Source organism: Heptranchias perlo, chromosome 40 (assembly GCF_035084215.1).
Source record: "Heptranchias perlo isolate sHepPer1 chromosome 40, sHepPer1.hap1, whole genome shotgun sequence".
Lineage (NCBI taxonomy): Eukaryota > Metazoa > Chordata > Chondrichthyes > Hexanchiformes > Hexanchidae > Heptranchias > Heptranchias perlo.
In genome coordinates, this window is record NC_090364.1 from 19,046,431 (window position 1) to 19,072,497 (window position 26,067).

The 26,067-nt window shown below is 42.6% G+C and overlaps 1 protein-coding gene across 3 annotated transcripts in view; it reads right to left on the minus strand.

Annotated features, from left to right (window-relative positions):
• The window catches only part of LOC137305772 (putative RNA-binding protein Luc7-like 2), an 89,786-nt gene extending 65,213 nt beyond the window's left edge, over nucleotides 1-24,573 (minus strand). For 2 of the 3 annotated variants that reach the window (XM_067974723.1, XM_067974722.1), the window contains exon 1: nucleotides 24,332-24,573. In XM_067974723.1, coding sequence (XP_067830824.1) covers nucleotides 24,332-24,392 — 61 coding nt within the window. In that variant the 5' untranslated portion in view covers nucleotides 24,393-24,573. Of the gene's footprint in view, nucleotides 1-19,530; nucleotides 19,620-24,331 lie in introns of all 3 variants that reach the window. The other variant, XM_067974726.1, reaches the window with a different exon arrangement.
• Between the last annotated feature and the right edge of the window lie 1,494 nt (nucleotides 24,574-26,067).

Below are 26,067 nucleotides of genomic sequence, written 5' to 3' on the forward strand. Positions count from 1 at the left end.
AACCACGAAGCATACAAAGCATTTAAAGCAGTGCTGACAAAAGGTGGGAAGTGGTGTTCCACAAGGATCGGTGCCAGGACCACTGTTGTTCACCATTTACATAAACGATTTGGACTCGGGAATCGGAAGGACAATTTCAAACTCTGCGGATGACACCAAATTGGGGGATATAATTAATACTGAGGAGGACCGCGACAAAATACAGGAAGACATTAATAAACTTGCAGAATGGGCGTGTAATTGGCAAATGAATTTCAATATAGATAAATGTGAGCTATTACATTTTGGTAGGAAGAATAAGGGTGCCACATACTGCTTGGCTAATAAGTCTAAATGGGGTAGAGGAGCAGAGGGATGATCTGGGGGTACAGATATTCAAATCACTAAAAACAGGTTGATAAAGCCATATATAAAAAAAAAATCAAACAAAGCACTGGGGTTCATTTCTAGAGGGACAGAACTGAAAAGCAGAGAAGTTATGTTAAACTTGTATAGAACCTTGGTTAGACCACACTTGGAGTACTGTGAACAGTTCTGGTCTCCATATTATAAAAAGGATATAGAGGCACTGGAGAAGGTGCAAAAAAGATTTACTAGGATGAGACCAGAACTGAGAGGTTGTACCTATCAGGAAAGACTGAGCAGGCTGGGGCTCTTTTCTCTAGAAAAGAGAAGTCTGACGGGTGACCTGATTAAGATTATGAAAGGGTTTAATAGGGTAGACGTAGAGATGTTTCAACTTGTGGGTGAGACCAGAACTAGGGGCCATAAATATAAGATAGTCACTAATAAATCCAATAGGGAATTCAGGAGAAACTTCTGTACCCAAAGAATGGTGAGAATGTGGAACTCGCTACCACAAGGAGCAGTTGAGGCGACTAGCATAGATGCATTCAAGGGGAAGCTGGATAAACACATGAGGGAGAAAGTAATAGAAGGATATGCTGATAGGGTTAGATGAAGTAGGATGGGAGGAGGCTTGTGTCGAGCATAAACACCGGCATGGACCCATTGGACCGAATGGCCTGTTTCTGTGCTGTACATTTGATGTATACATTAGCCACTAGCCACATGTAGCTAAGTGGGAATCCAGAAGAGGATTTCTGGTATGTAAATTTAAAAATGAGCAATAAACAACCTTGGGAATGTGATTTCTATACTCATTTGCATGTGTACTTTAACATTTTTATGTCTTTGTTGGCAAAATAGTGATGAAAAGCAGAGTGTGTTTTTTGATCATTTTGAGTGCTTTATTTCGTTGGTTACTGAACAGTGGTAGGTGTTTGTTAAATAAATATTTTGTCTGTGTTAAGGTGTTTTCTACTAAAATTAATGCATGTGGCTAAAACAGTGTCAGCATCGCCAAACCTGTGGCTAGAACAATTGAGCAATTTTTATTGGACAACACTGGTTTAAAGAAAAAAATCTTACCACTGTTTGTGTGGAGACTTGGTTTAATCCTACTCAGGAGGGTGACTAAACAGATGCAAGACTATGAATACTTTGGAAAGTTATCCATTTCTCATATTCACTCTCGTTGCAAATGTAAAAACTAAAAATTCTAGACACTGGAATTTGCCATTTTTAATTGTTCAGACCAGCATAGCTTATCAAAAGGCCAACAGACCAGTTTCAATACTTGACTTTTGCCACTGGATGACATTAGTACATTAAAATAGCTCAATAAAATCCCAATGAAAAAAAGCTTCCCAGATTACCAATTGGTTCAATCTGCATAGAATGTTGATGCTCCTTAAAAGCCACAATATTTGTTTAATGGGAAAAGACATTTGATTTGCATGGGAGGGAGCAGGGTGGGGGGGGGGGGGGGAAAAGAGATGGGAAAGACAAATTTGCATAGTTACTTTCAGGGATAAAAGAAACTCCACACAATTTTAGGCAAGTATCACAGATTCATACTGCCCTATATATCTCAAACAAAATAAATTTGATTCCCTGCTCACTTAAATGAACCCGTGTACTTACCAATTAAATCTCCTACCAGAAGAAATGACAGGCTTGAATGAAGTTCGGTGAACCCTTGAAAAAGGTAAGTACTAACTCTGAGCAGATAGTAAGGGTTAATAAAACACAAATGGCAAAAATATCACACCCCAGCAGTCACCATTGCACATGGCACTTCCATTTAGCACTGAAGGTTTTTAACGTTGAAGCATTCTGTAAGCCAAAGTGTCTATTACTGATGGAATAAACACCTGTTTGGTCAGGTTGGCTCATTCAAGGATCAAGTCATCCAGTGGATGCTCTGAACAAAACGACCAAATGTGACCTCCAACTATAACTGTTCCTTTAGTCAGTTCGGGGTTAATGAATATCTTCTCTGCTTAGATCTTACAAATGACTTTACAAAGATATACCTCTCAGTAACCTAATCTGTTGTTCAGGGAATCTGCTCCCATATTCTGCATTCCCATAAGGTGCCAAATAGGCCCCTGTTGCCAATGAAGACACTTCAGCAATTGGGGTGGATATTATGGTACAAATTCTCCCAGTATACTACAGTTAACATCCCAGGTAATGTAGGCACACTTGCAATCCAAGGTACACTGCTTCACACTTCCCTGGAAATCTACAATAAAACTTTTGATAATCTCATTCACAGGCAACACCCTTTTTGGAAAGCAAGGTAAGACCGAGAAAATTAGGAATGTCTTAGTTTTAGATTGCTTCAAGCTGCAAGGGTTTAAAAATGGAGGTTGTTCCCTTTGCTAGATTCAAAAATTGAAGATAGGAGGCAGCTGGACTGCAGATATGAATTAATATAAAGCTGGCATAATGGCAGGCAGCAGGTTTCAAATTTAATTGATACATAAGAACATAAGAAACAGGAGCAGGAGTAGGCCAATCGGCCCCTCGAGCCTGCTCCGCCATTCAATAAGATCATGGCTGATCTGATCCTAACCTCAAATCTAATTTTTTTTTTGTTTTAATCAGACAGCTTCGGAGGCCATTCAGCCCATCGTGCCTGTGCCGGCTCTTTGAAAGAGCTATCCAATTAGTCCCACTCCCCTGGTCTTTCCCCATAGTCCTGCAAATTTTTCCCCTTCAACTATTTATCCAATTCCATTTTGAAAGTTATTAAATCTGCTTCCACCACCCTTTCAGGCAGTGCATTCCAGTGCATCTCACTGCATTCTGATACAGATACAGATTTGAAAGAGCTATGTAATTTATAGCTGTGGTCATGTGTAAAAATAGTTATAGAGGTGGGGGATGCAAAACAAAATTGTTGCAGGGCATAATCTCACTATCTACCAAAGCATGAAGACGTAATATATTGTTTGCTTGACTGCTTCAAAAGAAATGGCTTTACATAAAAGAATGAACCAAACTGTATTTATAGAGTGCCGTCGGGACATTCCAAAATGCTTTATAAGCAACTGGTGACTTTTGAAGCGCAGTCACTGTTGTTATGTAGGCAAACATTGCAGCCAATTTGCACCAAAGGCCCACAAACAACAAATGAATAAATAACTAGATCATCTGTTTATGGTGGTATTAGTTGAGGAAGAAATATTGGCCCGGACACCTGGAGAACTCACTGCTTTTCTTTGAATCATCTTCAGATCCTTTATAAACTTGAACTCATCCAAAACTCTGTTGCTCGTATCCTAACTCACACCAAGTCCCATTCTCCCATCATCCCTGTGCTCGCTGACCTACATCGGCTCCCGGTCCGGCTCTCATCCCTGCTTTCAAATCCCTCCATGGCCTTGCCCCTCCCTACCTCCTCCAGCCCTACAACCCACCGAGATCTCTGCGCTCCTCCAATTCTTGCCTCTTGCACATCCCCGATTTAATCGCTCCACCATTGGCTGCCTAGGCCCTAACCTCTGGAATTCCCGCCCTAAACCTCTCCACCTCCTTTAAGACGCTCCTTTTTGACCAGGTTTCTGGTCACTTGTCCTAATGCCTCCTTATGTAGCTCGGTGTCAAATTTTGTTTGATAACGCTCCTGTGAAACACCTTGGGACATTTTACGATGTTAAAGGCGCTATATAAATGCAAGTAGTTGTTGTTTATGAGGCCTCAGTTTAACATTTCATCCAAAAGACAATGGTGCAGTCCTGCAAATGCTGCAAAGTGTCAGCCAAGATTATATGATTACACCTGTATTGGGACTTGAACCCAAAAGTTTCTGACAAGTACGACCAATTAAACCAAAAGGTTCCATGCTAACCTTTAGTTCTAACAAGGGTGCACCAGGCTGCATAGATACAAGAAGTTCTCATATTCTATGTGTAATATCTTATCCCAAAAGATACATTGCAAGACTGAGGACTGCATACCAAAAAAGAGAAGGCTCAGCGGTTTGTCGAAAAGAACTCCTCCAATTCAAAAATCTATATAAAAGCAATCATCTAAAGAGGAATATTAACTCCTTGTGGACAGATTCTGGTTCTCATGTAGGTATTAGGCTAAACCGGTTAACTTAAAAACGGCAGAACATTTAAGAGGCAGTTTCCAGTTTGCCGGGAGACCTCGATCCGCATACAAAAACCATCTACTTTAACCACAACACTTGAGACTTCTTCCAACAAAATGACGTAGAATCATAGAAATTTACAGCATAGAAGGAGACCATTCAGCTTGTCTGTGCCGGCCGAAAAAAGCTATCCCGCTTTCCAGCACTTGGTCCGTAGCCTTGTAGGTTATGGCACTTCAAGTGCATATGCAAGCACTTTTTAAATGCGATGAGGGTTTCTGCCTCTACCACTCTTTCAGGCAGTGAGTTCCAGACCCCCACCACCCTCTGGATGAAAATTTTCTCCTCAGCTCCCCTCTAATCCTCCTACCAATTACTTTAAATCTATGCCCCCTGGTTATTGGCCTCTCTGCTAAGGGAAATAGGTCCTTCCTATCCACTCTATCTAGGCCTCTCAATTTTATACACCTCAATTAAATCTCTCCTCAGCCTCCTCTGTTCGAAAGAAAACAACCCCAGCCTATCCAATCTTTCCTCATAGCTAAAATTCTCCAGTCCTGGCAATATCCTCGTAAATCTCCTCTGCACCCTCTCTCGTGCAATTACATCTTTCCTGTAATGTGGTGACCAGGACTGTACATGGTACTCAAGCTGTGGCTTAACTAGTGTTTTATACAGTTCTAGCATAACCTCCCTGCTCTTATATTCTGTGTCTCGGCTAATAAAGGAAAGTATCCCGTATGCCTCCTTAACCACCTGTCCTGCTACCTTGAGGGATCTGTGGACATGCACTCCAAGGTCCCTCTCTTCCTCTACACCTCTCAGAATCCTCCCATTTATTGTGTATTCCCTTGCCTTGTTTGCCCTCCCCAAATGCATTACCTCACACTTTTCCGGATTGAATTCCATTTGCCATTTTTCTGCCCACCTGACCAGTCCATTGATATCTTCCTGCAGTCTACAGCTTTCCTCCTCACTATCAACCACACGGCCAATTTTTGCATAATTTGCAAACTTCTTAATCATGCCCCCTACATTTAAGTCTAAATCATTAATATATACCACAAAAAGCAAAACATATTAATCCGACATAATCTATCATTTGCTGGCAACCTAAACAAAAGAGGGAAGGGGTGGAGGGGGAAGGGGGGGAAGAGGCGTGATTGGGAAGCACAGGAGGGATAGGGCGAAAGTATATTGAAGAAAAGGGTCTTAAGGATGCTTTTCAAGGCAGGGGGAGATGGCAAAGTGAAGATGGCAGGGAACAGAGTTCCAGAAAGTGGCTGAAGGAAAAGCCATCAATGGCAGAGCGAAGAACAAGGAGTAGCCCGGTGCTGGAGGAGAGGGGCTATGTGCAAGGACACACAGCTGAATATTATGGAGTGAAGGATTTGAAGGCGAGGACAAGGAACATTAAGGTCAATTGGCTGGGCAATGGGGACATCGGTCCTGGTGCAGATGAGGTTACAAGCAGTGGCATTTTGGATGAGCTGTAGTTGTAGTGGTGAAGAGAATTGGCAAGGAGAGCGCTGGAGAAATCAAGTCTCAAGGTACTAAAGTTATAGATAAGGGTTTCTGCATGAGGAAGGCGGGTTGGCATAGAGGTTGCAATGTTACATAGCAGAAAGAACCAGTGCTGATGGTGGATCAGATGTGGGGGAGGAGGCTGAATTTGGGGTTGAGAAGTACATCGAGAATCAGCACTTGTGGGCTTAGGATGAAGTTATAATCAGAGAAATTTTTGGGGTAAAGGCCAGTGGTACATAGGTGCTTGCAGGAGAAAAATTTTACCAAGATTTGGCTGGAACAACTTTTGGCTTATTCAGGTCAAGGAAGCAAAAAATAACTTGCATTTATAAAGCACCTTGGAACACCCACGGCACTTCAAATATTAATTAATTCCTTTTGAAGTGCAGTCACTGTAGTTATACAGGCAAACGCAGCAGCCAATCTTTACAAAACCTCATCCTATAAATAGCAAAAGAGATGAATGATCAGATAATCTGATTTTGCTGCTGGTGGTTGCGGGAAGAATGTTGTCCAGGAAATTAGGAGAACGCTCTGCTCTTCTTCAAAAAGTGCATGGTAACTCTTATGCCCACTGGAGCAGATAGATGAGAGCAAAGGAGACAGAGAGGTAGAGCTATGCGTCATCTGTACACATTGAAAAACCGACACCACGAATCTGGGTGATCTCACCAAGTAATATATAAATGAAGAGCAGTGGACTAAGAATGGATCCTAGTATATATCAGAGGTGATCATGCAGGCAAAGAAGGAGAAACCACTGGAGGCAAAAAATGCTGATGATGTGAGAAGTAAGAATGGAAGAATGAGACAGACCATTGAGTGGTCTGTAAATGAGAGCTGCTCAAAGAGGATGGTGTGATTGACTGTGTCGAAGGCAGCGGAGAGGTAGAGTGACTGGAGGCCATGGTCATAGTCACACAGGATGTTGTCTGCGATCTTAACCAGTTCAGTCTTAACGCTGTGGGCAGAGTAGGAGCCTGGCTGGAGGATCATGAACAGGAAATGGTAGAACATAAGAAATAGGAGGAGTAGGTCATACGGCACCTCAAGCCTGCTCCGTCATGGTTCATCTTCGACCTCGGCTCCACAATATACTTTCCTGCCCTATCCCCATATCCCTTGATTCCCTTAGTGTCCAAAAATCTATCGATCTCAATCTTGAATATACTGTATGACTGAGCATCCACAGCCCTCTGGGATAGAGAATTCTGAAGGTTCATATCCTTCTGAGTGAAGAAATTTCTCCTCATCTCGGTCCTAAATGGCTGACCCCTTATCCTGAGACTATGATCCCTAGTTCTAGACTCTCCAGCCAGAGAAAACAGCCTCTCAGCAGCTAACCTGTTAAGCCCTCTATGAATTTTATACATTTCAATGAGATCACTTCTCATTCTTCTAAACTTCAGAGAATATAGGCCTATTTTACTCAATCCCTCCTCATAGGACAACCCTCTCATACTAGGAATCAATCTAGTGAACCTTCGTTGCACCCTATCTAAGGCAAATATATCTTTCCTTAGGTAAGGAGGCCAAAACAGTGCACAGTATTCCAGGTGTGGCCTCACCAGAGCCCTATATAATTGCAAGACCTCCTTAGTCTTATACTCTATCCCCCTTGCAAAAAAAGGCTAACATACCATTTGCCTTCCTAATTGTTTGCTGTACCTGCATGTTAACTTTCTCTATTCGTGTAAAAGAACACCCACATCTCTCTGAATAACATTTGTTAGTGTCTCACCTTTTAAAATATTCTGCTTTTCTATTCATCCTACCAAAGTGGATAATTTCACATTTCCTCACAATTTTCTTCATCTGCCACCTTCTCACCCACTCACTTAACCTGCCTATATCCCTTTGCAGACTCTTTGTGTCCTCCTCACAGCTTACTTTCCTGCCTAGCTTTGTATCATCAGCAAACTTGGATACGTTATACTTGGTCCCCTCATCTAAGTCATTAATATAGATTGTAAACAGCTGAGGCCCAAGCACCGATCCTTGCGGCACCCCACTAGTTACAGCCTGTCAACCTGAAAACGGCCCGTTTATCCCTACTCTCTGTTTTCTGACCGTTAACCAATCCTCAATCCATGCAAATATATTACTCCCAATCCCATGAGCCCTTACCTTGTGTAACAATCTCTTATGTGGCACCTTATCAAATGCCTTTTGAAAATCCAAATATATTACATCCACTGGTTCCCCTTTATCTACCCTGCTAGTTACACCCTCAAAAAACTAATAGATTTATCGAACACGATTTCCCTTTCATAAAACTGTTGACTCTGCTTAATCATATTGTGAGTTTCTAAGTGCCATATTAATACGTCCTTAATAATAGATTCTAGCATTTTCCCTGCTACTGATGTCAGGCTAACTGGTCTTTAGTTCCCTGTTTTCTCTCTCCCTCCTTTCTTGAATAGTGACGTTACATTTGCTACCTTCCAATCCACAGAGACCGTTCTAGAATCTAGGGACTTCTGGAAGAACCAAACCAATGCATCCACTATCTCTGCAGCCACCGCTTTTAAAATCCTAGTATGTAGACCATCAGGTCCAGGGGATTTGTTGGCTTTTAGTCCCATTAATTTCTCTAGTACTTTTTCTCCTCACTCTCATTAGACCCTTGGTTCCCTCTACTGTGAAGACAGATACAAAATATTTGTTTAATGTCTCTGCCATTTCCTTATTCCCCATTATATAATTTCTCTAGTCTGAGGGACCCACGTTTACTTTCTCTCATCTCTTTCTTTTTACATACTTGCAGAAGCTCTTACAATCTGTTCTTATATTTCCTGCTAGTTTACTCTCAGATTCAATTTTCTCCATCAATTTCTTGATCGTCCTTTGCTGATTTCTAAAACCCTCCCAATCCTCAAGCTTACTACTCTTTTTAGCAACATTGTAAGCCGCCTCTTCTAATCTAATACTATCCTTAACTTCTCTAGTTAGCCACAGTTGGATGACTTTTTCTGTGGAGGTTTTATTCCTCATGGGAATATGTTGAAAATTATGAATTATTTATTTAAATCTTCGCCATTGCTTATCTGCCATATCATTTAATCTAATTTCCCAACCTACCTTGGCCAACTCGCCATTCATACCTACATAATTGGCTTTGTTTAAATTTAAGACCCTCATTTTGGATTTAACTACATCACTCTCAAACTCAATATGAAATTCTATCATATGATAACTCTATTCCAGAGGATCCTTAACTATAAGATTACTAATTAACCCTGTCTCATTACACAACACTAGATCCAAATAGCCTGTTCCCCAGTTGGTTCCTTGACATAGAAAACTATCTCAAATGCATTCCATGAACTCGACCTCCAAACTACTTTTGTCAATTTGGTTTGCCCAGTCTATAAGAAGATTAAAGATCCCCCATGATTATTGCATTACCCTTGTTACATGCTCCTTTAATTTCCTGATTTATACTCTGTCCAACAGTATAACTACTGTTAGGGGGCCTATAAACCATTCCCACCAGTTTTTCTGTCCCTTGTTATTCCTTAGCTCCACCCAGACTGATTCTACATCCTGATTTTCTGAGATAAGATCCTTTCTCATTTTATCTCATCCTTTATTATTGGGGCTACCCGCCACCCCCCCCCCCCCACTCCTCCTTAACTCCAAAGAAACATGTTCCAGGATATGAGAGAAAAATGGGAAGAGTGGATGCAGTAGTTGAATGGAGGGATGGATTTTTTTTTTGAGGAGGGAATGATGGGGTCAGTTTTGAAAGGATGTGGGGTTTTTTTTGTTAAAAAAAGACGGTGGGGACAGGTTGATGATGTTAGTAAAAATGGGCTAAAGAGAGGAAGCTAGATGATAAGGAGCCAAGATGAGTATGGGGCGGTGGGTCAAGAAGCAGGATGAGATACGTTTCGAGAAAGATGATGGGGAGAGGAGGGAAAACTATGGAGTAAGAGAGGTGGGGGCTCAGTTGGGAGCCGATTGAAAAAGGGGTAGTGTCATAAGAGCCAGCAGAATGGATAACTTTAATTTTGGACACAAAGCTCCTTACATTTGGTGTCCAAGGTGAGAATGGGGGATCAGTGGGAGGAGGTCAGAGAAGACTGTTAGTTGTGGAAGAGGTGGTCTTGGAGTTGTTCCTACTATCCAGGGTGATCTTAAATGACTATGGTGGTCTACAGTTCAAGGGTACAGCTTGTCATAGTTAATGACAATGTTCTATATTGCTGACCTGCTTGTTTTCCCATTTTCTAAGCCATGACAATGGGTCAAGGTCCATAATGTAGGAACCACCAAGACTGAAATAAGTAAATGATGTAAGACAATGTAAATCAGGAAATAATGATTAGGTGATGCCAAGCTTGGTTTTGAAAGCTTGAAGGAAAGATTGAGAAGTGTTGGGGTCCTGAGAAACAATGAGACTGCAATGAACCAAAAACTCAATTTCAATATAGTGAAGTCGCGTGTAGGAGGGAGAAGAGTTTTAAATCCGATCATGAAACTAGAGGCCGATTCACGGTCTACAATTCACTGTTGGAATACAATGAGATGCCCTATGGATTTATTTTATAACAGTTGGGCAGAAATTATCCTCTATTACCATGCCATCTCACAAATATGATAATGGCTACAGTGACGTATAAAACAATTTTTAATTGCAAATATAAGAAACTCAGTAGCACAAACTGACAGCAATATGGGCACAAGAATTTTTCTCGAAGTTTATAGTGCAGCTAGACACCAATCTTTAAAACTTACAACTTTGCTGCATCTAAAGTATATCTGTGCACGATTTCAGGAATCCAGAACACCTGTGGCAATATTTGAAATATCCTCATATTAACATGCTAAATAACAGTTAGGTTTTAAAATGATTCCGGCAGTCACTCTTTACAGCTTGAGGGGGTTCTAGGCTTGCAGTTCCAATTTTCACCAGTTAATACTGGTACATACCAGTGTAACAAACTCAGAAAAATTATAACACAGGTTGAACTATCCATTGAACACAAACATTAACGGCTAGAGATCACACAAATAGCATCAGCTTTAACTACTCCCCTTATTTTCTCGATAGCCATTTTCTCTTCCTTGAGAAATATGAATGCAAAATACCAATTGGCAGAGATTCAAGTCTGGCCTCTCAGTCAAAGTCTGATCATCTGATATTTCACTGAAGGGGGGAGGAGAGAAAGAGTGGAGACACATGGCACCTAATTCAACTGCAATTTTTCACTGTTTTAAATTTGGATAATTCAGAATATGGACATATGAAAAGAAGGACAAGAAAAGACAATTAGGTCCATGAAGCCGGCCTCATTCAGTCAACAATGCAACCTCATACTGTTCACCTATCCTCCACTTTATCTTCCGAGAAAGGCAAGGTAGAAAAAAAAGCAGCAAATTCATGAAACACTCTGGGAAACTCCTCTCCAATTCCTAAAGAAAGGCTCCAGAAGACCATGTTTGTCAATGACTCATTGCAACTAGCAACTTATTCCCTATAAATGGAAATGCTCTCTTCTCTTATGAACCTGTCAAGTTCTTTTAATGGACTGCAGCAATTCTGTACCCACCACAGGTTCTTGGCAGTTTTTTTTCCCCAAAGAATGGTGACTCTGTGAAAAGAAAACTTGCTGGCCTCTAAGCAAGCTCTTTGTGTATGGATTTTATTGGCATGACCTCTTGCCTTATCACCCCTATCCATTTCAAGTAACCTATCCAGCTAGACCATCATTCCCACTGAGCCTGCATTTTGTAAAATAAATGCAAAATTTTCAAGCCTATCCTTATAGCACTAAAAACTGGCATCATCCTGTTTGACTCCACTCCTATGACTTGTCCATCAACAAGTGAGGGAAACAAAACTGGGCACAATAAGTCTTATACGGTTTAAGTAGCATAGCCTTGGTTTATAATCAATGGCCCTAGCAATACAACTTAAAACTGTATTTGCTAATCAACTATTAGTCCCAGACCTCTTTCTTACCAGTTACCTTTAACCCTGCATGATATGAACAAATGAAGGAGGACAAGAATTGATCGAGTTCCATCTCCCCAGATGTGGTGCACCCACTTGCAACATCAAACCAACCCACAATCATACAGTCTTCTGGCAAAGGCAAAAATGAGGAAACAACCCTAGACCAATTTAGGGGGGGGGGGGGGGACACTGAGAAATTCCTCTCCGATCATCCTTCCCCACCCCAAACAGAATCAACCAAACTCCAGGAGATTGTAGTAACTAATAACACTAGTCACTATTGGTCTCTTCTAATTCTATAACTCAAAATGTCTACCAGATCAAATTCCATTAATAACAACCTTCTGCTTATGTGATTTCAACTAGTTACTTATCCGAAGCAATTGTTTACATAAGAAATAGAAGCAGGAGTAGGCCAATCGGCCCCTCGAGCCTGCTCCGCCATTCAATAAGATCATGGCTGATCTGATCCCAACCACAAATCTAAAGAACACAAGAGGTAGGAGCAGGACCCGGCCACTCAGCCCCTGGGCCCTCTCCGCCACCCACAGGGCATTGACCGATCCGAACTCAGCTTCATGTCCAATTTCCTGCCCGCTCCCCATAACCCCTAATTCCCTTTACTTCTAGGAAACTGTCTATTTCTGTTTTAAATTTATCTAATGATGTAGCTTCCACAGCTTCCTGGGGCAGCAAATTCCACAGACCTACTACCCTCTGAGTGAAGAAGTTTCTCCTCATCTCAGTTTTGAAAGAGCAGCCCCTTATTCTAAGATTATGCCCCCTAGTTCTAGTTTCACCCATCTTTGGGAACATCCTTACCGCATCCACCCGATCAAGCCCCTTCACAATCTTATATGTTTCAATAAGATCGCCTCTCATTCTTCTGAACTCCAATGAGTGGAGTCCCAATCTACTCAACCTCTCCTCATATGTCCACCCCCTCATCCCCGGGATTAACCGAGTGAACCTTCTTTGTACTGCCTCGAGAGCAAGTATGTCTTTTCTTAAGTGTGGACACCAAAACTGTATGCAGTATTCCAGGTGCGGTCTAACCAATACCTTATATAACTGCAGCAATACCTCCCTGTTTTTATATTCTATCCCCCTAGCAATAAAAGCCAACATTCCGTTGGCCTTCTTGATCACCTGCTGCACCTGCATACCAACTTTTTGATTTTCTTGCACTAAGACTCCCAGATCCCTTTTAATCCCACATCATCTAACTTCTCCCCCAATATTTTTCCCATCTATGCAGTACTTTAGAGGAACATAAGAAATAGGAGCAGGAATAGGCCATATGGCCCCTTGGGCCTGCTCTGCCATTCAATAAGATCACGTCTGATCTTCTACCACAACTCAGCCTGGTGGACTGGGCGGACACGTGGCAGATGAAATTTAACACAGAGAAGTGTGATAGGAAGAACAAGGAGAGGCAATATAAACTAAAGGGCACAATTCTAAAAGGGGTACAGGAACAGAGATCTGGGGGTATATATGCATAAATCGTTGAAGATGGCAGGGCAGGTTGAGAAAGCGGTTAAGAAAGCATACAGGATCCTGGGCTTTATAAATAGAGCCAGAGTACAAAAGCAAGGAGGTGGTGATGAACCCTTATAAAACACTGTTTCGGCCACAATTGGAATATTGTGTCCAGTTCTGGGCACCGCACTTTAGGAAGGATGTCAAGGCCTTAGAGAGGGTGTAGAAGAGATTTACTAGAATGATTCCAGGGATGAGGGACTTCAGTTACATGGATAGATTGGAGAAGCTGGGGTTGTTCACCTTAGCGTAGAGAAGGTTGAAAGGAGATTTGATAGAGGTTTTCAAAATCATGAAGGGTCTCGAAAGAGTGGATGGAGAAACTGTTCCCATTGGTGGAAGGGACAATAGGACAAAGATTTAAGGTGATTGGCAAAAGAACCAAATGCAACATAAGAAAAACTTTTTTTTACACAGCGAGTGGTTATGATCTGGAATGCACTGCCTGAGGGGGTGATGGAGGCAGGTTCAATCATGGCTTCAAAAGGGAATTGGATAAGTACTTGAAGGGAAAAAATTTGCAGGGCTACGGGGAAAGGGTGGGGGAGTGGGACTAGCTGGATTGCTCTTGCAGAGAGCCAGCACAGACTTGATGGGCCGAAAGGCCTCCTTCCGTGCTGTTTCCATTCTATGAGTCTATGGACTCCAGTTTCCTGCCCTATCCCCATATCACTCGATTCCCTTGGTGTCCATAAATCTATCGATCTCAGCCTTGAATGTACTCAACGACTGAGCATCCACAGCCCTCTGGGGTAGAGAATTCCAAAGATTCACAACCCTCTGAATGAAGAAATTCTTCCTCCTCTCTGTCCTAAATGGCCAACCTCTTATCTTGAGACATCTACCATATCAAGCCCTCTAAGAATTTTATACATTTCAATGAGATCACCTCTCACTGTTCTAAACTCCAGAGAATATAGACACAGTCTACTCAATCTCTCCTCATAGGACAACCCTCTCATCCCAGTAATCAATCTAATGAACCTCGCTGCACCCTCTCTAAGGCAAGTATATTCTTCCTTAGGTAAGGTGATCAAAACTGTACAGAGTACTCCAGGTGTGGTCTCACCAAAGCCCTAATTAATTGCAGCAAGACCTCCTTACTCTTGTACTCCAACCCCCTTGCAATAAAGGCTAATGTACCATTTGTCTTCCTATAAGACATAAGAGATAAGATCAGGAATAGGCCATTCGGCCCTCGAGCCTGCTCCGCCATTTAATGAGATCATGGCTGATCTGATTTTTACCTCAACTCCACTTTCCTGCCCTTTCCTCATATCCTTTGACTCCCTTGCTGATCAAAAATTTGTCTAACTCAGCCTTGAATGTATTCAATGACTCAACCTCCACAGCTTTTTGGTGTAAAGAATTCCAAAGATTAACGACCCTCTGGGAGAAGAAATTCCTCCTCATTTCCGTCTTAAACGGGCAACCCCTTATTCTGAGACTATGCCCCCTAGTTTTAGATTCCCCCATGAGGGGTAACATCCTCTCAGCATCTACCCTATCATGTCCCCTCAGAATCTTGTATGTTTCAGTAAGATCTCCTCTCATTCTTCTAAACGCCAATGAGTAGAGACCCAACCTGTTCAATCTTTCCTCATAAGACAATCCTTCCATACCCGGAATCAACCTAGTGAACTTTCTATGAACTGCCTCCAATGCAAGTATGTCCTTCCTTAAATAAGGGCTCCTTATTTGCTTACTGTACCTGCAAGGACACCCAGATCCCTCTGAAAAACAATTGTCTCTCACCTTTTAAAAAATATTCTGCTTTTCTACTCTTCCTACCAAAGTGGATAATTTCACATTTCCCCACATTATACTCCTTCTGCCACCTTCTCGCCCACTCACTTAACCTGTCTATATCCCTGTGCAGCTTCTTTGCGTCCTCCTCACAGCTTATTTTCCCACCCAGCTTTGTATCGTCAGCAAACCTGAATACATTACACTCGGACCCCTCATCTAAGTCATTGGTATATATTGTAAATAGCTGAGGCCCAAGCACTGATCTTTGCGGCACCCCACTAGTTATAACCTGCCAACCCGAAAATGGCCCGTTTATTCCTACTCTCTTTTCTGTCCGTTAACCAATCCTTAATCCATAGTAATATATTACCCCCAATCCCATGAGCCCTAATCTTGTGTAACAACCTCTTGTGTGGCACCTTATCTAATGACTTTTGAAAATCCAAATATACTACATCCACTGGTTCCCCCTTATCTGCCCTGCTAGTTACACCCTCAAAAAACACGATTTCACTTTCAGGGCTGGAGCGCTTCAGCTATGAAGAGAGACTGGGAAGATTGGGTTTGTTTTCCTTGGAGCAGAGGAGGCTGAGGGGGGACATGATTGAGGTGTACAAAATTATGAGGGGCACAGATAGGATGGATACTAAGGAGCTTTTTCCCTTCGTTGAGGGTTCTATAACAAGGGGACATCGATTCAAGGTAAAAGGCGGGAGGTTTAGAGGGGATTTTAGAAAGAACTTTTTCACCCAGAGGGTGGTTGGAGTCTGGAACTCACTGTCTGAAAGGGTTGTGGAGGCAGGAACCCTCACAACATTCAAGAAGCATTTGGATGAGCACTTGAAATGCCATAGCATACAAGGCTACGGACCAAATGCTGGAATATGGGATTAGAGTAGACAGGGCTGATGGCCGGCGCGGACACGATGGGCCGAAGGGCCTCTATCCGTGCTGTATAACTCTATGACTCTATGACTCTAAAACCGTACTAACTCTGCCCAATCATATTATGATATTCTAAGTGCCCTGTTGCTATGCTTTTAGGAAGTCAAGGTATACATCATCAGCCACCATTCTGGTGACTTCCTCAAATCAATCAAGTTAGTGATGCAGTTCCTAGGTTGCCCAATGCCAAGCTCAGTGTCCCTAACCTCCAAACTCTTCAAGTGACCATACATCACACTCCATGTAATGCTTTCCAACAGAATCTCTACTCCTGAAGTCAAACTCACAGACCCCAAATTTCCAGGGTTTGATATCTTCCCTTTTTTAAAATAACAGGAACACGAGCCACTGTCCAATCCCACAAAACCAACGGAACAGGCTCGAGAGGCTATATAGCCTACTCCTGTTCCTATGCTAACCCGGATTGCAATAAGCAATATAACCTGCACCCTGTTCACTTTTGTCATTGTAGTTTTGTCAGGAACAAATTCATATTTGATTCCTCACAGTTTCAAAAATAAATTGAAGCAATGAACAAACCACACAAGTATATGCAATGTTTTTCAACTCTACTTCACTCCTTTTTCAAATGCTAAGGTGCAACATACAATGCAAGTCCCATTGAAAGCACCAGAATGAAAGCAGACTGCTAAACCTCTTCACTTCTCTTAAAAGTAAGTACTTAATCCCAGCACCTTCAATAGTTTGGCATTTTTATTGGGCAAGTAGCTGAACCATGCAATCTATAAAGGTCCCAGGCTTATTCCCCATCTGCGCCAAATTAACTGATCTCAATAAGGAGTTGGTGAGGTCTTCAACTAACCTCAGTACTCCTAGACTGGAGGAGGGGAAAAGAAAGGCACTGTGATTGGAGAGTCTATGTTCTTACAGTATAAATTTGGGGGGTTGGGGGGGGGCCCGTGGTCTGGCAGAACTGGAGGGAAGCAGGCCAAAAACTTCTTCTCCTTAGAGCTCTCTGAAAGTAGTCCCGTTCACCTTGCTATTCCAACCCCATTCTGGTGCCCTTGCATACTTAAAAGCCAGATTTTGTGCTAAATGCAGTTATACTGTGTTTACCAGCTGTATATAGGTTGCAACATCAACATAGAATCAGGTCAATCAAATTTAATTGTTGGTTGGTGAGGAAACTTTGTAAATTAGAATGTGCTCATCAATTTTAGGGTACAGCTCAGAAGTATCAAGCATTTTAAGATTGTTTTTAATCTGTAAGAAGTGTGATGACTGCATGCTCTAAACATGTCCTTTTAATCTGTATCTACAAAAAGTTAAAAAATCTTATGTCTACACATATTATAAATTCCTATGTTGACATTTTTAATTGAAACTGTAATTACATCCTCCTGCCAGTAGTGGTGCTGCAGCACCTCAGTTTTGCATCTCCCAGTTCTTCAGCTTGTGGAGCAGAGAAACTCCTAAGCACCAACCAAATGTACTTCTTTGCTTCCCAAACTGCCCTAAATTATGCTATTTAACTGTAAAAATTATAAAATCAAAGTATTATATAAAAAAAGGACAGAATGTATGGCTTTAAAATGGAGACTGTATTACATCAGTGTGGCTAATATCAACCCACGATTTGAAGACTACATTTGGTTTAAACTCTCCACGCTCAACACCACCGGAAATTGATTAGTGAATTATATACTTTAAAAAAAATTATATATAGATGTCAAAAATTTCAGTCAAAATTCTGCATTTGGCAGGCTCACCTGTCTTTTAACTCAATTTTTCTAGCACTAAACTCTCACTTTACTGTGTTATTTATGTTTCCGAATGCAGTTTTTTTTAAGAGCGAAAAATGACAATTATATATTTGTTATTCTTCAGGGCACACAAAATTCTGGTAACAGAAACTAAGAATTGACACGCACTTGCCAATACTAATCCAAATTCTCCATCACTAATTGTGGACAGTTCAATCAGTGCTCCTCACAAGCCAATTTACTGGCATTAATGACTTCATTATTTTTTCCTCAATCCGCTATTTCAACTAAGTGTTCATGCTGGATTCAAAAAATTAGTCCGAAGTAAACAAATAAAATTACTGTAGTAAGTTCACAATATGCCACATTAGCTCACACTCAACAGAACCACAATGAAAACAGTAGGACTCCTGTAGATATTATGTCCATCATGTTTAGAATATATTTTGGTGTAAATTTTATCTCAGTAAAATGCAAAAATCTGTGGCATGCAAATATAGGTTGAAAGTCTGTTTTTCCCCATCCCCTGAAATACAAACCTAATGGCGGAAGGGAGGAAGGAGGAGAGAAAAAGGTTATAAATCCCATTTGCTTTGTGAATTCAACACCTGTGACCGAAGACAGTTTCCTCATCACCCACTTCATTGGTGAAGATCACTTCAAGGTGAGCAGTGACAAAATAGTAAGCCAGTAATGTTCACCGGTGAAATTTCATATGATGTGCAGATTCATTGCCAACATATAAAAAATAGACTGCAGATCTGAGGTTCTGAACCTGCTAATACAGTGCACCATATTATGCAAGAGTCAATCCAATATTAAGACAGTCACATGCAATTATCTATTAAGCCATGACAATTTAACAAGTCGTTGCTTGGATTTAACCCAAGAAAGGCCAGGACATTTTTGGCCAAAGTTACCTTGAATCTTTAGTCCTGAATGACTTAATCCTTGACCTGCCAATCATTAAATGTATTTTGTCAAACATTTTTATACACTAGTGATGGCTTAAGGAATATATATCCAAATAAACCAAAGTTTCAAAATAGATTTTGGATCCAAGCAGCAAGTTCTAAGGTTGCCGTGACCTTGCTTTTTCAATAAACTTTCAGCATTATAGGCTTGAGCCAATTAGTTGAGTGGTAAAACAGGACAGGATTTGTTTTGATATCTTCATTCAGACTAACTTGGATTTCAAGGTTTAGACGGTGGCTTTCAGGATCACTCCCATCATTAGGTGAGTAATGGAAATCCCTATAATTAGGAGCTTATACAAATGGGAATTTCATTACTTACCAGACAAACAGACCTAATGATCCCGAAACCTGGTATCCACATCTTGTAATCTAAGTTGATTTTAATGAAGTTTTCAAAGAAAACTTTATATTTATTTTGAAATTTGTATGCACTTTGATAGACAAATGTACCTTCAGAATATCTCCATGTTCCCACTGTGAATTGGGTCAAAGTGATTACAGGACACAATTGTCCCTGGTCAAGTACCACTCCTATAGTCATGGTGTACCATTTACTTATCTCATTAAACCTCAAGTAATGTTACTTGGGAATTATTAGGTTGTCTTCATAGTGACAGACAGATGGAGTTATGGTGACTTTAAAAGAGGGACTCTCACCACTTCAGCTGTGTGTGTGTTAATTTAGTTCCCTCATACCGTTGGTAACTCCTCTCCAAGCCATTTCCCCCCGATGTCTTCAGCACTCACTGTTTAAACAAAGATTTAAAAAGACAAAAGAAATACAGAAAAAAATCAAAGGGATGTCAAAATTGATCCTAATCCTTGTTAACTGGCTGATTTTTTTTTTAAAAAAGGGTCCCGATGATGAGATATGCTCTTTATGTTTGGTCAAACACTGAGTGGGACACACTGCAGAAAGTGTAAGATTAACATCACAGAAAAAAAACCCATAGTATATCCTGCATATGGATTACATATTTGACAGGTGTATGGAATTTGATAGACTAACAGTCACCTAGGAATGATTACAAAGACGCAATGGTGACAATTGTACCAGTTGAACTTGAGCTGTTATTACAGATTGTGTATACAAAGTTCAAGCAGAACATAATTATCGTATGAATCCTGGGACCAATTCGATCCATGAAATCACTCCAGGGTACTTAAGACACAATGCAGGTGTTTTTATGCATCTTTACATTCTTTTTCCTGCCAGAGTGGCTCTCAGCACAGACACCAATGGCCAGTGTGTCCTGCGTCACAGATGCAGGATGAAGTTCATATGAAATCACAAGACATAAGCAGTACAGCTTAATTATAAACGGAATCACTGGGAAACATGAATGTATGAAGTAAAACAGGAAAAGCACAGACAAGTATTAACTTATCTTTCATAGTATCATAGTAGGAACAGCAAAGGAGGCCATTCAGCCCATCGTGCCTGCTCTTTGAAAGAGCTATCCAATTAGTCCCATTCCCCTGCTCTTCCCCATAGCCCTGTAAATGTTTTCCCTTCAAGTATTTATCCAATTCCCTTTTGAAAGTTACTACTGATTCTGCTTCCACCGCCCTTTCAAGCAGCACATTCCAGATCATAACAACTCCTTGCGTAAAAAAAAATGTTTCCTCATGTCACCTCTGGCACTTTTGCCGGTCACCTTAAATCCGTGTCTTCTGGTTACCGACCCCTCTGCCACTGGATCAGTTTTTCCTTATTTACTCTATCAAAACTGTTCATGATTTTGAACACCCCTTTCAAATCTCCCCTTAACCTTCTCTATTCTAAGGAGAACAATCCCAGTTTCTCCACATAACTGAAGTCCCTCATCCTTGGTACCATTCTAGTGAATCTCTCTGCACCCTCTTGAAGGCCTTGACATCCTTCTAAAGTGCCCAGAATTGATCAAAATACTCCAGCTGGAGCCTAACCAGTGTTTTATAAAGGTTTAGCAAACCTTCCTTGCTTTGTATTCAATGCCTCTTCAAAGCCCAGGATCCCATATGCTTCTTTAACAGCGTTCTCAACTTGTCCTGCCACCTTCAAAGATTTGTGGACGTACACCCCCAGGTCTCTCTGTTCCTGCACACCCATTAAAATTGTACCATTTAGTTTATGTTGCCTCATCTCACTCTCCCTAAAAAGAATGCATCACTTCACACTTCTCTGCGTTAAACACATCTGCCGTGTGTCTGCCCATTTCACCAGTCTGTCTATGTCCTCCTTAAGTCTCTTACTATTCTCCACATTGTTTACTACATTTCGGAGTTGCATGTCATCTGCAAACTTTGAAATTCTACCCTCTATACCCAAGTCCAGAGCAGTGGTCCTAATACTGACCCCTGGGGAACACCACTGTATACATCCCTCCAGTCAGAAAAACAACTGTTCACCACTACTCTCTGCTTTCTGTCCCTTAGCCAATTTTGTATCAACCCTGCCACTGTCCCTTTAATCCCATGGGCTTTAACTTTGCTAACAAGTCTATTACGTGGTACTTTATCAAATGTCTTTTGAAAGTCCACATAAGCAACATCAACCGCACTACCCTCATCAACCCTCTCCGTTACTTCATCAAAGAACTCAATCAAGTTAGTCAAACATGACTTTCCTTTAACAAATCTGTGCCCATATTTTTCCAAGTGCCAATTAATTTTGTCCCGGATTATTGTTTCTAAAAGTTTTCCCAACACCGACGTTCGGCTGACTGGCCTGTAAATGCCGGGTTTATCACTCTTTCCCTTTTTTGAATAAGTGTATAACATGGAATGATAGAAAGTTACAGCACAGAAGGAGGCTATTTGGCCCATTGTGTCTGTGCCGGCCGAAAAAGAGCTATCCAGCTTAATCCTACTTTCCAGCACTTGGTCCGTAGCCCTGCAGGTTACGGCACTTCAGGTGCACATCCAGGTACTTTTTAAATGAGTTGAGGGTTTCTGCCTCTACCACCCTCTCAGGCAGTGAGTTCCAGACCCCCACCATCCTCTGGGTGAAAAAAATTCTCCTCATCTCCCCTCCTAATCCTTCTACCAATTACTTTAAATGTATGCCCCCTGGTCACTGACCCCTCTGCTAAGGGAAATAGGTCCTCCCTATCCACTCTATCTAGGCCCCTCATAATTTTATACACCTCAATTAAATCACCCCTCAGCCTCCTTTGTTCCAAAGAAAACAACACCAGCCTATCCAATCTTTCCTCATAGCTAAAATTCTCTAGCCCTGGCAACATCCCCGTAAATCTTCTCTGTAGCCTCTCTAGTGCAATCACATCTTTCCTGTAACGTGGTGACCAGAACTGTACTCAAGCTGTGGCCTAACTAGTGTTTCATACAGTTCGAGCATAACCTCCTGCTCTTATATTCTAAGCCTCGGCTAATAAAGGAAACGCCGCCTTCTTAACCACCTTATCTACCTGTCCTGCTACCTTCAGGGATCTGTGGACATGCACTCCAAGGTCCCTCTGTTCCTCCCAGAATCCTCCCATTTATTGTGTATTCCCTTACCTTGTTTGCCCTCCCCAAATGCATTACCCTGCATTCCTCCGGATTGAATTCCATTTACCATTTTTCTGCCCACCTGACCAGTCCATTGATAACATTTGCAATCCTCCAGTTATTTGGCGTTGTCCCCATATCTAAGGAGGTTTGGAAGATTGTGGCCAGAGCCTCTGCAATTTCTACCCTTACTGCCCTCAGGATACATCCCATCTGGATCAGGTGGCTTTTCTACTTTGAGTATTGCCAATCTTAAGTATCTCCTCTTTTATCTATTTTTATCCTATCCAACATCACCACTATCTCCGCCATTATTGCTACAATGGCAGCATCCTCTTCTCTAGTGAAGGCGGGATGCTAAGTATTCATTTAGTACCTTAACCATACCCCTCTGCCTCCACAAGATTTCCTTTTTTGTCCTTAATCAGTCTCACCCTTCCGTTGACTACCCTTTTACTATTGATATGCTTAAGACTTTTGGGTTCTCTTTTATGAAAACCGCTAATCTATTCTCATACTCTCCCTTTGCCCCTCTTGTTCCCGTTTTTAGATCTCCTCTGTACTTTCTGTATTCCGCCTGGTTCTCTACTGTATTATGAACCTTACATTTGTCATAAGCCTCCTTTTTCTGTTACATTTTAATCTCCATATCTTTAGTCATCCAGGGCGCTCTAGCTTTGGGTGCCCTTCTTTAACCCCTCACGGGAATGTGTCTACTGTGCACCTGAACCATCTCCTCCTTGAAGGCCAGAGCCTCCACAATTTCTACAATTACAGTTTTGCCTACCAATTTTTGACTACAATCCACCTGGGCAAGATTTTTAACTCATTGAAATCAGCTCTCCTCCAGTTAAAAATTTTCACATTGGACTATTCCTTGTCCTTTTCCATAACTATTCTAAACCTAATATATTATGATCACTGTTCCCCAAATGCTCCCCCACTGAAACAAGCTCTGCACTTCATTCCCCAGAATTAGATCCAGCATTGGTTGGGCTGGAAACACACTGTTCCGGAAAGTTCTCCTGTACTCATTTCAGGAATTCCTCCCCCTCTTTGCCCGTTACACTATTACTGCCCCAGTCAATATTGGGATAATTGAAGTCCCCCATTATCACTACTCTATAGTTCTTGCATCTTTCAGTAATTTGCCTGAAAATTTCCTCTATCTGCTTCCCACTATTGGGCGGCCTATAGTCTACACCCAGTAGCATAATAGCTCCTCTATTGTTCCTTAATTCTAACCAAATAAATTCTGTCTTTGACCCCTCAACTACATCATGCCTTCCCACTGCTATAATAATTTTCTTGATCAATACTGCCACCAACACTCCCTACTGTTTTTCCTTCCTCATTCATGTGCTAACTACCCTACTACGCATTTCCAACAATTATTTCACATTTCCAGTGTTCTCAGATTTTCTTTATAATCTTTACTGTCTAATAAACTCGAGTTTTCTAATGCATAGCCTGGTGAACCATGTCGCTAGAAACTGCTGCCCTTATGTGAGGCTCTCTCGCCAACACACGCACAGGACTGGTCCACCAACCCCAGGAACATCACCTCTGAGGCTGTCCATTGGCTGAGCAATCGCCAGAAAGTCCCACCCACTCCAATAACCGCACCAATTGGTTCACTGCCGCCGCGGCAATGACCAATAAAAAGCCTAATGATGACCCAAGTCCCGCCTTCTTACGCACTATCAGTGACGTCCACTTCACCGGTTGGTCGGTCCCCTGGTCAATCCCCGTACGGTCTCTCTCATTGGCCAAACCCACCATCACTCCGGGAAGCCCCGGTTCTGATTGGTTTAAAGGTCCGTCAATCATGCGAAGCGAGGCGGGACGTCAGCTCCTGCCACCATATTGCCCGGATTCTCACAGCAGACATGTTACTTCAATTCATATGGAAATACTGAGAAGCTTTAAACAAAGTAAGGACAAGGTTCACCAATGTCGCGCTTACCGTCCCTGGATGTGCCCATTAGCTGGTCAAGCATGGCTCGCATTTGGGCCTGTGCCGACATCTTTCTCCCTTTACAGGATCCGACACACAATTAAAACAGATACTGTTATTAGATATTAAAGTGATCTAATTCGCCACCGAATGATTAGTTTTTAAAACATTAAAAGCCGCCGGCCCGCTTTCCGCCGCTTGTTTTGCTCGAGCTCAGCTCCCTCGCCTCGAGCTGCTCCACCGGAACTGACGTCACGGCCAACGGCGGCGGCTCGTGACGCGGAGTCAACCAAGTTCAAAAATTGCGGGGGGGGGAAACAAACGGCCTCCCGCAGCAAGGCCGTGTAATGGATGGTCAAAATACAGTCTCCGACAGTCAAACAGTCTCCACATCACAGTCAAACAGGGCCAAGAAATAAACTCTTCACGGAGCATTGGCCAAAATGTCCTTTCCCCGGAAAGAGCGAATGTCTGAAGTGGCACGTCCTGGTGTCGGAGATTTAAAGGGGCGAGCACAGTGGGATTTGTGATCGGTAAACAAGAAATTCCTCAAACTATTAAATTATTGAGATTTACAAGTTCGCTGCGAAGTTTATGTTAAACTTGTCTGGAACGGTGGTTAAAGCAAAGCTGGGGTACTGTGCACGGTACCGGTCTCCATATTATAAACAGCACACTGGAGAAGGTGCAGAAAAGAGGGTCAAGGATGATGGGGGACTGAGGGAGAGACTGAGGCTGGACTGAGGGAGAGACTGAGGGGAGAGACTGAGGCTGGACTGAGGGGACTGACTGAGGCTGGACTGAGGGAGAGACTGAGGCTGGACTGAGCGGACTGACTGAGGCTGGACTGAGGGGACTGACTGAGGCTGGACTGAGGGAGAGACTGAGGCTGGACTGAGGGGACTGACTGAGGCTGGACTGAGGGGACTGACTGAGGCTGGACTGAGGGGACTGACTGAGGCTGGACTGAGGGGACTGACTGAGGCTGGACTGAGGGAGAGACTGACTGAGGCTGGACTGAGGGGACTGACTGAGGCTGGACTGAGGGGACTGACTGAGGCTGGACTGAGGGGACTGACTGAGGCTGGACTGAGGGGACTGACTGAGGCTGGACTGAGGGAGAGACTGACTGAGGCTGGACTGAGGGAGAGACTGAGGCTGGACTGAGGGGACTGACTGAGGCTGGACTGAGGGGACTGACTGAGGCTGGACTGAGGGGACTGACTGAGGCTGGACTGAGGGGACTGACTGAGGCTGGACTGAGGGAGAGACTGACTGAGGCTGGACTGAGGGAGAGACTGAGGCTGGACTGAGGGAGAGACTGAGGCTGGACTGAGGGAGAGACTGAGGCTGGACTGAGGGAGAGACTGAGGCTGGACTGAGGGGACTGACTGAGGCTGGACTGAGGGAGAGACTGAGGCTGGACTGAGGGAGAGACTGACTGAGGCTGGACTGAGGGAGAGACTGAGGCTGGACTGAGGGGACTGACTGAGGCTGGACTGAGGGGACTGACTGAGGCTGGACTGAGGGAGAGACTGACTGAGGCTGGACTGAGGGAGAGACTGAGGCTGGACTGAGGGAGAGACTGAGGCTGGACTGAGGGAGAGACTGAGGCTGGACTGAGGGGACTGACTGAGGCTGGACTGAGGGAGAGACTGAGGCTGGACTGAGGGGACTGACTGAGGCTGGACTGAGGGAGAGACTGAGACTGGACTGAGGGAGAGACTGAGGCTGGACTGAGGGAG